General features: G+C 50.9%; 1 protein-coding gene across 1 annotated transcript in view; it reads left to right on the top strand.

Annotated features, from left to right (window-relative positions):
* The first annotated feature begins 6136 nt into the window (after window positions 1-6136).
* Window positions 6137-10654, top strand: part of LOC144721312 (cAMP-dependent protein kinase type II-alpha regulatory subunit-like) — a 45523-nt gene continuing 41005 nt past the window's right edge. Inside the window, exon 1 of the mRNA XM_078598840.1 lies at window positions 6137-7910. Coding sequence (XP_078454966.1) covers window positions 7580-7910 — 331 coding nt within the window. The 5' untranslated portion in view covers window positions 6137-7579. The remainder of the gene's footprint in view (window positions 7911-10654) is intronic.

The following is a 10654-nucleotide window of genomic DNA, read 5'->3' as shown; positions in this document are numbered from 1 at the left end:
TACTCTACTTTTCACCGTTTAATATTCAACTTGCAAAGATACGTGACGCGTAACTTCCACCGTAAATGATCTTAAATTACACCCGTGTCCCTTTGCATAACAAATACTTTGATAAATCCATGCTGCTATGGTATATGCACTCTGAGAATCTCCCATTGACGCCCCAGACAGCTTTCAACATTATTATATCGACTTAACGAATTGCATCACGTCACCAAGCCTCTTCCAAGGCGTCTGGCCTGCATGGAAGAGAGGGCCCAATATCAACTAGCTCGATCGGCCCTCTAGAGCTCCTTACGAGTGGAGGCCCTTCCGCCAGCAGTGGAGTGAGTAAGAAAATTTCAGTACTTCTAGATTTGAAGCTTTCGTGACTGCAAGGATTCATATTCTTAGTTTTTTTCGGTAAAGTCACGTAGGTAAAAAATTGCCTCCTCCCACCCTCAACCAGTATGTATATATACAAATACTGTTTCTTGGAATTTCTCTCACTTGATACAGCTATCGTGCTGTGACGGTTCCACCTGAAGACGGAAGCTTGTGTTGCCTCCGAAACGTCGTGATTTTTATTTTATTTTACTTTAATTAATTTTAATGTTTTACCTACCTGACTTTACCGAAAAAACATAAGAATAAAAATTCCAGTACGTCACACACGCTCATGCGGCACTTGCTCCAAACCGCTCATCTGCAAACTCCAGACGTAGGTACATGTATGTTGAACTTGTTTCGGAACGCACGTAGCCAGCCGTGCTCATCGGAGGTGCGAGGGGAGGGGCAATAAACCGAACAGTAAAACGGAGTTCCAAATAAAGGAATTCTCACAACAGTACCGTGTACCGCTGCCCAGTGACGGATTAAGCTAGTGCACGGCCTGTAGCATATGTTAGAAAGGGGCACCTAAATAAAATAAAATAAACAACACGTAAATATTAAAACACGCAATTTTTTTACTTGCATAGTAAAGTAATTGTATTTTTTCATTTGCTATACAGCCAGATAATACGACAAATCGCTAACCTTAAACGCCCATTCGTTCCTAAAAGTTGAAGGCGGTATAGTACTATAGTAATAGAGCAAGTGCAGAATCACTGAACCGGAATTGATAGCTTGGAAGCATTTAGCGCGGGGCCCTTGAAAGTGCGGCGGCCGTAGCTACTACATATGTAGCTACTACACGTGTAGTAGCTACTTCACGTGTAGTAGCTACTTCACGTGTAGTAGATACTTCACGTGTAGTAGATACTACACGTGTAGTAACTACTTCACGTGTAGTAGATACTTCACGTGTAGTAGATACTACACGTGAAGTAGCTACTTGTGCTATTGGGATAATCCGGCACTGCCGCTGCCAGACTCAGACCCCCCTCAAATATGACGTCACAAAGCTCTGCCCCCCACCCCGCCAAAACCATATTTCCATTTTGAAAATAAAACATGCCTCAAATCGCTTTAAACTATTGTCATTGTAGTGTGTATTTAATGTGGCGCTGCACTCTGATGTTGTAGGAGAAAACATTTATCAAAAAGTATATTTAATTAAGTAGAACGTGTTGTCTATATTTATTTTAAGTTGCGCAATTTGATGTGACGTCACATTTCTCAACCCCCCCTCCCCTCGTCACACATCGTCACAAATGTCTGACCCCCCCAACCCCTCCTAGGTGCGTGACGTCATTTATGGACGGCCCCCAATCCAATAGCGGATACATTTCAAGATCACACTCGCCGACTTCAAAGTCGTTCCGTGGACTCGTCTCCCCTCTCATCTCACTCTACTCCCTGCCACGCAAGCAAGGCTTTTCACATCGAAGGTTCGCGGTCAACCTTCGCTCGGCGGGAGGTCGCTCCTTCTCCCGTGCTGCGTCAAAGGTCTAAAACGTCCTTCCCGCGCCCATCCGTTTTATCGACCCCCCGTGCCCCTGTTCAAGTTCCGGCTCAATGCCTTCCTTTGCCTCCTTGATGTCTATACAACTGCATCAGGGTGCTTACTTAAGGTCGTGTCGACCTAGGGGAAGGTCTACGGTCAGTTCAGTTAATCACCACTGATGATAAAAATGGCTGGGAAAAAAAACTCGGGCAGCCGAATTTGTAGTGCAGTGCACTAACCACTACACCACCGCTCCCCGCTGTGTTATTATACTGTGTCGTAAGTGCGACTTGTGAATAGTGGTTCAGTGGTTGAGCGAGCGGCTCGCAATTGAAAGTATGCGAGTTCAAATCCAGGCTGGGGATCGAGTCAGCCCATCATCCCTCCGGGGTCGATACAATTAGTACCACTTGGTTGGGAACTCAACATGAGCTGTCCTATGGATATACTTGCCACTCGCCATAGGAACGATGAATTCCTACTACCGGATCAGGGCTGTATCCAGCGGATGAGCACTGATTCAATGCTTATCTGAGAAAAAAATTCACGTCGTATGCATGTTGAACTTCTTTCGCACCGCACCTTACCAACTGTGCTATGTGTATACTGTGTGGAGTGGTTAGCGAGCCGCATTACGAACCCGGTGACCAGGGTTCGATTCCCGCTCACAGCCAACACCAGTGACGATTATCTGAACCGGTCCTGTGCCTCTCCTAGGTCGACTCAGCCTCAAATAATACCCGGTGCGATGTGTAAACATCGCCACTCGGGAGACAAAGGCGGCCGGGCGTGGTGCTGGCCACCCCGCCCTGTCGCGAACAGCCTTAATAGGTGCTCGCTAACAGCACTATGCCCCAACAGTTTGTTAAGTCATAACGGAGGATCTTTATGTACGAAGACACACACACATTCGATCATTACGCAAACACTTATTTAAAACCCCGAGGCAAAATGTGCAATAGGTCAGACAACAGACAGCGCGCGCGCATCATCGCCCGTCACGCCCAGAGATACATCCCCCAACCAGTCACGGCGTCATCCGCTGATGATAATCTGGCGCGCAACGCGCTTAGTCGTCTAGGAATATGTCACTTTGGGGCCGTCCATAAATGACGTCACGCAATTTTGGAAGATTTTTGACCCCCCCCCCCCCTTCGTCACACGACGTCACAAAAAATCAGGCCCCCCCTCAAATATGACGTCCAAAAGCTCAGCCCCCTCCCCCCCCCCCAAAATAAAACATGCTTCAAATCGATATTTAATGTGGCGCTGCACTCTGATGTTGTAGGAGTGTTGTTATCACAATTCTATATGTATTTAAAGTTGCGCATTTTGATGTAACGTCACATTTCTCAAACCCCCTCCCCCTCGTCACACATCGTCACACATGTCTGACCCCCCCCCCCCCCCAAGGTGCGTGACGTCATTTATGGTCGGCCCCTTAGCGCACTGCGCTATGAACCCAACCACCTGAGTTCAACTCCCGGCCACAGCGAACGGCAATGGCGAGTGATGATTTGAACCAGTCCTGGTCTCAAGCCCCCCTTCACCAAACGGTACTGACCAGCGTGGTGAAGTATGGTCAAATAACCCCCGTGACTGCCGCGGCTTGGAAGAGAGGCCTTCTTCAATCCGACAACGGATTGGCAACAGCACTGTGAGCTGGATCGTGATGCTCACTTGCAACTGTGCATATCTGACCCGGTTATAATTAAAATACATCAATGACCTGGCAAGCACCACTACTAGTGACTGGCAGCAGGTTTTTGGAAAAATTCACATCGGTCACGGTGTCTGACTCCACCAGAAATTGATTCGCTGATGACGATGAGCGTATCTTGTTGTTCAAAGCGCGTAGCGCGAGACTTAGAACAATGGAGAAGTTTAAGCTGACCCTGCCCCATGGACACACCAAAACTAAAAAACTAGACTATTCTTTTTTATTTTACCAGTTAAAGCTCATTTTCAGAAGTGATCTTCCCACAAATCATAGCTCAACGAAGTGGCTTATCACGTGGAAATGTATAGCAGCAGCCAAATATTCTCGACGCATGATTCTAAATGTGGAGGAAAAAAAACCGGAGGACCCGGAGAAAATTCCACGGGACCAAGAGGGGAACATGCAAGCCTCAATTGAGTACATGGCGAGATGCGTAAACATCGCCACCGTTGCTGGCCATCCCACCCCCTTTTCTCGTGCCGTGTCGACCTTCATAGGTGCTACTCGCGAGCAACACTTGCCCTAAACGTCTGTCAAGGCTATACGGGGCAGCTTTATCATTGTTACATGTGGGATTACAGTAGGAGACGAGGCCGTTCACGCTCTGTGTCATCCGCGCCTTGTCTCGTCAGGTCCCGGAAGCCAAGCAGGGCTAAGCCTCGCTGATATTTAGATGGGTGACCACCACTACCACCACTACCACCACCAAGGGCTTCAGAGACCTTTGCAGGCGCGGGGTCGTGAGGTGTGGCCAGGAGATGGCAGTGCTGGGTGTCACCTCGCACGCGTGTTGGGTTCACTCCGGGCACTCTCTCCGCGTTTCTTCCACGTGGTGAAGCCAAACAACTCGTTCATAAAACAAATCCCAGGGGGTCGGCAATCTGCGGTATCCTGAGCCGCATGGGGCTCTTTAAGGACTGATTCGTGACGTTATTTATTAAGGGACTCATCGTCTCGTATTCAACACGTGCTTTGCACGACTCTTGAAATATTGAAGGCTTTTTTTTCTTCCGAATTCGAAAAAATAAAATGGCTCTTCTCCCTTATTTTGGTTGCCTACCCTTGAACTCGCCAAACATAAAAACGCAGGACCCTCCTGAAATCAATAAAAACCTTGAAATTCAGCGACTATTTCCAGGATAGTTCATTTCCATTTAACCTCGCAGCGAGGTGGAGCGGTGGCGCAGTGGTTAGAGCACTGCGCTCTGAACGCAGCGACCTAAATTTGATTCCAGGCCACGGCTTCTATCAGTGGCGAGTGATATCTGAACCGGTCCTACCGCGGCCCCATTCCCAACGCGCTCTAACCAGCGTGGTGAAGTATAATGAAGTAACCCTCATGATCTATAATTCGTGGGGGGGGGGGGGGGTGGAAGGGGGGGGCCTTCATCCAGCAGTGGCATGACGAAAGAGCTATACGTACATTAGTAGACGCACCGTACACGTGGATTTGTGGGAGCAGCGGGTGTCTGGGATGCTGCACGTGTGGATGCGTGTTGCTGATGCGTGCCCCTGTGATGGGGGAGCGGTAGTCTAGTGGTCAACGTGCCACACGACGAGCCCAGCCACCCGAGTTAGACTCCCGCTCACGGCAGAGGTCGCAACCGGGTACCCGATACCCGTACCCTACCCGATACCCGGCTACCCGTACCCGGCTGGGTAGCCGTTTGCGACCCTGGTGCGGCCGGGTACGGGTAAGGAATCAAAACGCGTTTGCGACCTCTGGCTCACAGTCAACATCTGTCGTAAATATCTGAAACCGTCGGAAACTACCATGGGCCTCCCCTAAATCGATTGATCATTAAGCGCACGAGTACCTTGGTCAGGTCAACACATCAACCACTGCGGGCGTGGTGCTAGCTAGTCTCAAGACTCCCTGATGCGCCGTGCTGGCCTTCATAAGTACTCGCTGACAGCATTGGCCCAACCAGCTTACGTAGGCTACCCGTGGGTAATATCTGCGTGTCCTAATTCGTGTGTCCTATATTTACACACAGCCATAGCCTACACAGGGCGGAGCTGACGATAGCTGGGGAGTGTAGGGGGAGTGGAGAGAGTGAGGTGGTTGCGTGAGGTGTAAGGGCTGGAGATGCGAGGTGGAGAGAGAGAGAGTGAGCGAGGTGATGGGTAAGGTGTAGCGGTTGGAGAGGGTGCTGCTTAGCGATAGGTGAAGTGGTAAGGGTTTTAGAGGGAGCTGTTACAGAGAGAGATGAGGAGGTGGATGAGGTGTAAGGGCTGGAGAGGGAGGTGGAGAGAGATGAGGTGGTGGTGGTGGGTGATGCGTAAGGACTGGGAGATGGGGGTGGAGAGAATGTGGAGGAGGAGGTGGTGGTGGTGGGTGAGGAGGTGTGTATGGGTCGTCATCTGGGAGACGTCTCTCTCATTGCACGCCTCTGTCCCCATGGCAGCAGGGCTGCACGTTCCTCTCTCCGCTTTGAAACGGCCTCGTCCCAGTACTGACGTCAGCACGGAGCCCTCGCGTCTTCTGACACCCCCCTCTCACCCCCCCCCCATCTCTTCCTCTCTCCCCCCTCTCTCTCTGCCATCTCCCACGCTTTGCACATGACGTGGATGAGATGTCCATTGCTGGCGGGCTCTCTCGCAATGGCAGGCTGAGGCTGCAGACAGACGCGTATCGTCGTCGTCTTTGTTGTTACTGCTGCTGCTGCTATTGCAGATAATCTCCGCGCGTATCCAGCCAGTCATCCAGCCAGACAGACAGACGGCAGCAGCAGCAGCGGCAGCAGCAGCAGCGGCGGCGACTCCTCATCGGTTCGAGAGAAGAAAAAAACCGCAGGGCTCCCATTCATTGAGCCGGGACTCAAGACAAGCCCGCTCGTGCCGGGAGGCGGCCTCCATCCATCGAATATCGACGTCGGTCGGCCCTTTCCAGCTGGAGCGGCTTCCTTGAGACTCGGTGTCGATATTGGGAGCCGCGCGCGCATCTCCATTCATATCGGCGGTGTTGCCTTCCTTCATTGTTGCGCAAGGCAGCGGGGTTTGCAGCAGTCGACGTCCGCGCGGGGTTACGGGGAGCGAGACGCAGAGACAGCGCAGGCAAATGCACGGAGGCACGCGCGAACACACACGGAGACGATCTTACACACACACGGAGACGATCTTACACACACACGCAGACATACAGGCTGTTGGGGCAAGTGCTGTTAGCGAGACTCACACACACTGCCTTCTCACTCACACACACATTCACACGCGCATACATAGATAAACACACTCTCACGATCACACGCAACACCCATTCTCTCACACCCTATCACACCCTCTCACACACCCACACTCACACCCACTCACACACACTCCCACACACACACTGACCCACACACACTGACCCTCTCACTCGCTCACTCTCACCCACTGACACACACACACACTCACCCTTGCACTCACTTACACTCCCACACACACACACCCTCTCTCACACACACTCACCATCTCGATCTCACGCATACACTCATACCCTCTCACTCACCCTCTCTCTCACACACACCCACTGACACTCTCACACAATCACCCTCTCACCCACCCACCCACTCACCCTCTCACACACCCACCCACTCACACACTCACCCTCTCACCCACCCACACTCACCCACTCACACACTCACCCTCTCACCCATCCACCCACTCACACACTCACTCACCCACCCACACTCACCCACTCACACTCACCCTCTCACCCACCCACACTCACCCTCTCACCCACCCACACTCACCCACTCACACACTCACCCTGTCACCCACCCACTCACTCAGACACACACTCACCCTCTCACACACTCACCCACTCACCCTCTCACCCACACACACACTCACCCACCCACACTCACCCTCTCACCCACCCACACTCACCCACACTCACCCTCCACCCACCCACTCACACACGCACAGCCACTCACTCTCACCCACAACGCGCGCGCACGCGCCCCGAACGCAGCAGCAGCCGCAGCCGCCGCAGCCTCGCGGACGCTTGGATGGTGCAGAGGGCGGAGGAGGCCGCGGCGATGAGTGTCGAAGTCCCCGCGGGGCTCACGGAGCTCCTCCAAGCCTTCACCGTGGAGGTGCTGCGCAGCCGGCCCGCGGATCTGCTCGACTTCGCGGCGGCGTACTTCGCCGAGATGCGCCAACGGGCCAGGGAGAGATGCGGGGCTCCCTCGCAGCAGCTGGCCGACGGATTCGAGGATGCACACGGCCGAGGGGTCAACTTTTCCGAGGAGAACGCGGCCGGACACTCGTCCAACAGCGACAACAACGGCGACGACGATCGGGACGATGACGACGACGACGACGAATCCGATTTCGAAGGTGCGGTGATTGATTGAGTGAGTGATTGATTGGTCGCGAGATGCCGGTTGAATGATTTGTGGGTTTTTTTTATCACTAACCGGGAGGTCCATAAATCCATTCATTTATTCGCCCATTCATTCATTAATTTATTTGATTCATCCGATATGCACACAGCACTCGTTTCAGAACGTGTCTTTGTCGATTCGTGCAAGATCATCATGATAACAAGAACGATGATGTTCAATATCAGCAACTGTCGTCATCATCGTTATCATCATCACCATCACTGTGGCCATTGTCATAGATTTTGTTCATTACCATCAGAATCACCGCCATCATCATCATAATCATCACTGTTGTCCTAGTGGTCTTTACCATCATCATTGTGGTCATCTTCATCATCATCACCATCACCATTACGGTAATTTACAACGACAAAAAGCATCACAACCACGATCATCAGCAGCAGCATTCGCACAAGGGGCATGAATGTTATTATGCCAGTGACGTACATCGTTTGCTGGGGGTGTTGATGCATTTTTGCTGGTGGAAGACTAATATTCTCCAGCGTACGGTTTGCCCAGGTGTAAACAGCACACATGCTTCATTAACGTTGCACGCACTATATTTGAATTTGTGCTCATTAATTCGGTAAACGTATTCTTCAAATTACGTAATGTTCCGTTTGTTGCGCACATACAAAGACAAAGATGCCCCGTATAGCCTTTACTTGTGGGACAAGTGCTGTGCGCGTGGAGCACCTACGAAGGCCGGCACGGCACTCGAGGGCACTCGCCCGGCCGCCTTTGTCTCCCAAACAGCGGATGTTTACGCACTGCCTCCAGTTAATCATTTGAGGCTGAGTATATCTAGGGGAAGCCCAGGACTGGTTCAGATAATCGTAAGCGGTGTTGGCTGTGAGCGTCGATCGAACTCCGGTCGCCGGCTTCGTAGCGCAGCGCTTCAACTGCTGCGCCACCGCTCCAAACAAAGAACAGTATACACAGTATAGCTCTAGCGGACTGTTGGGGCAAGTGCTGTTTGCGAGCACCTGTAAAGGTCGGCACGGCACACGAGGGGATGGGTGGCCAGCAACCACACCCGGCCGCCTTTGTCTCCCCAGTGGCGACGTTGACTACACACCGCACCAGGTACTCGTTTGAGGATGAGTCGGCGCAAGTGGAGGCCCAAGACCGGTTCAGATAATTGCCACTGGTGTTGGCTCCCCACTCCCATCCCACACACGTTTGATTCAAGACACATCGCATACGATGTGACATTCGTTTTATTGTCAGTATAGTCCAACACACACGCACACAATAAAAAAAATTGGAATATTGTGAAATGTCTCGAAGCGGAATTCTTCCGATGCAGCCATTCCACGTGTTCAGTGAATGTGGAGGGGAAGGGAGGCACATACCGAACACTAATATATCTGCGGGTATGACATTTACTTTCCAGCCTTTTCCTTAAGACCATAATTCATTTCATCACAGCTGTATTATTAATATTTTTATTTGGTTCAGTACGTGTGTGGCGTACATATACACACACACTTTATATATGTATTGTTTCGTCTTGATTCCGTTGGGAGTCAGGATAACCAATGAGACCGCTTGCATTCGATCATTTCAGCAGGATGCATACATAAAAGGCACTGCAATTGTTCTGCTGTAGCTACACAAAGCTGAAGAGGACACAATAGCCCTAGTGCACTCATAGCTGAGTGTCGGTCAATTACCAGAATCAGAATATTTATACTGGAGGAAGCTGATAAGCTAGAAAGCTTCCTTTGTCAGATGTCCAGTCGTACGAATGTACGTACAGCACAAATCTGCAACGTTAAGGGACATCATTGCTGCTTTAAAATCATCATGCGTCGTGGAGCATTGTGGGTAAATATATAACGAAACACAATTTGCTTGTTCGCGTCACTGTTGGTGAAAGATACTCCACTAGACGGAAGCTCTGGAGAGCTCCTCTTCGGTGGGGATGGGAGGGGGTGTTTGGTCTTCTCTTCCACGTTGGCCAGTTGTTTTGGACATGGGAGTAGGCCCCATACGTTACTCCACCACATCCAACCTGCCGATCGACTAACAGGGTTGTCACCAACTTGTACGGCCGGGGTGGACAGAGGCGGGTCCTCTAAGGAACGTGCACTGTAGTTTAAACTGCCGCACCTGGAGAACGAACCGGCGGCCGCACTTGATCGCAAGCCCCGTGCGATTCCCCGTTACGCCGTGGCCGCATCTCTGTTCGGCTGTCCACGTGAAATGAGACAAGTGGATACACTTGTTGAGTTCATTAGTCACAATACTGCACAACATCGCATGTGCTTTTACGCTTGATTGATTTTAGCTTTCACTGGGGCCCTGTGTGGTGGACGGGAAACATATGTGAACCCTGCAGCATTTTTTGAACAAGCATGACTGCTGATCAGATCCTGAGGGTAAAAAAAACTGGTAAAGAGCCTGCTTGTGTAACCAACCACACGCTGCTCAATAATATTGGCCTGACAATTCTATTGACTGAGTAACTTAAGACAAAAAACCCAGTAGAGTATTGCCTTTTTTTACGTGGAGAGATGCACGGAATGATAATTATTTATTACACGTCCAGAATAAACAATTCGAGACCCAAATATCACACCTCCCAGCTTTGGTATTCCTCGAAGACACTGGTGGTGTGTAACAATCAACCGCATCAGAATATCAAACGGCCGAGGCGCGCATCTCCTTCGTCCATGGAACATTACAGACGAA

Source organism: Lampetra planeri, chromosome 11 (assembly GCF_965212315.1).
Source record: "Lampetra planeri chromosome 11, kcLamPlan1.2.h2, whole genome shotgun sequence".
Taxonomy (NCBI): Eukaryota; Metazoa; Chordata; class Hyperoartia; order Petromyzontiformes; family Petromyzontidae; genus Lampetra; species Lampetra planeri.
The sequence above is the reverse complement of the archived record's forward strand: the minus strand, read 5'-3'. Positions and strand labels throughout refer to the sequence as shown.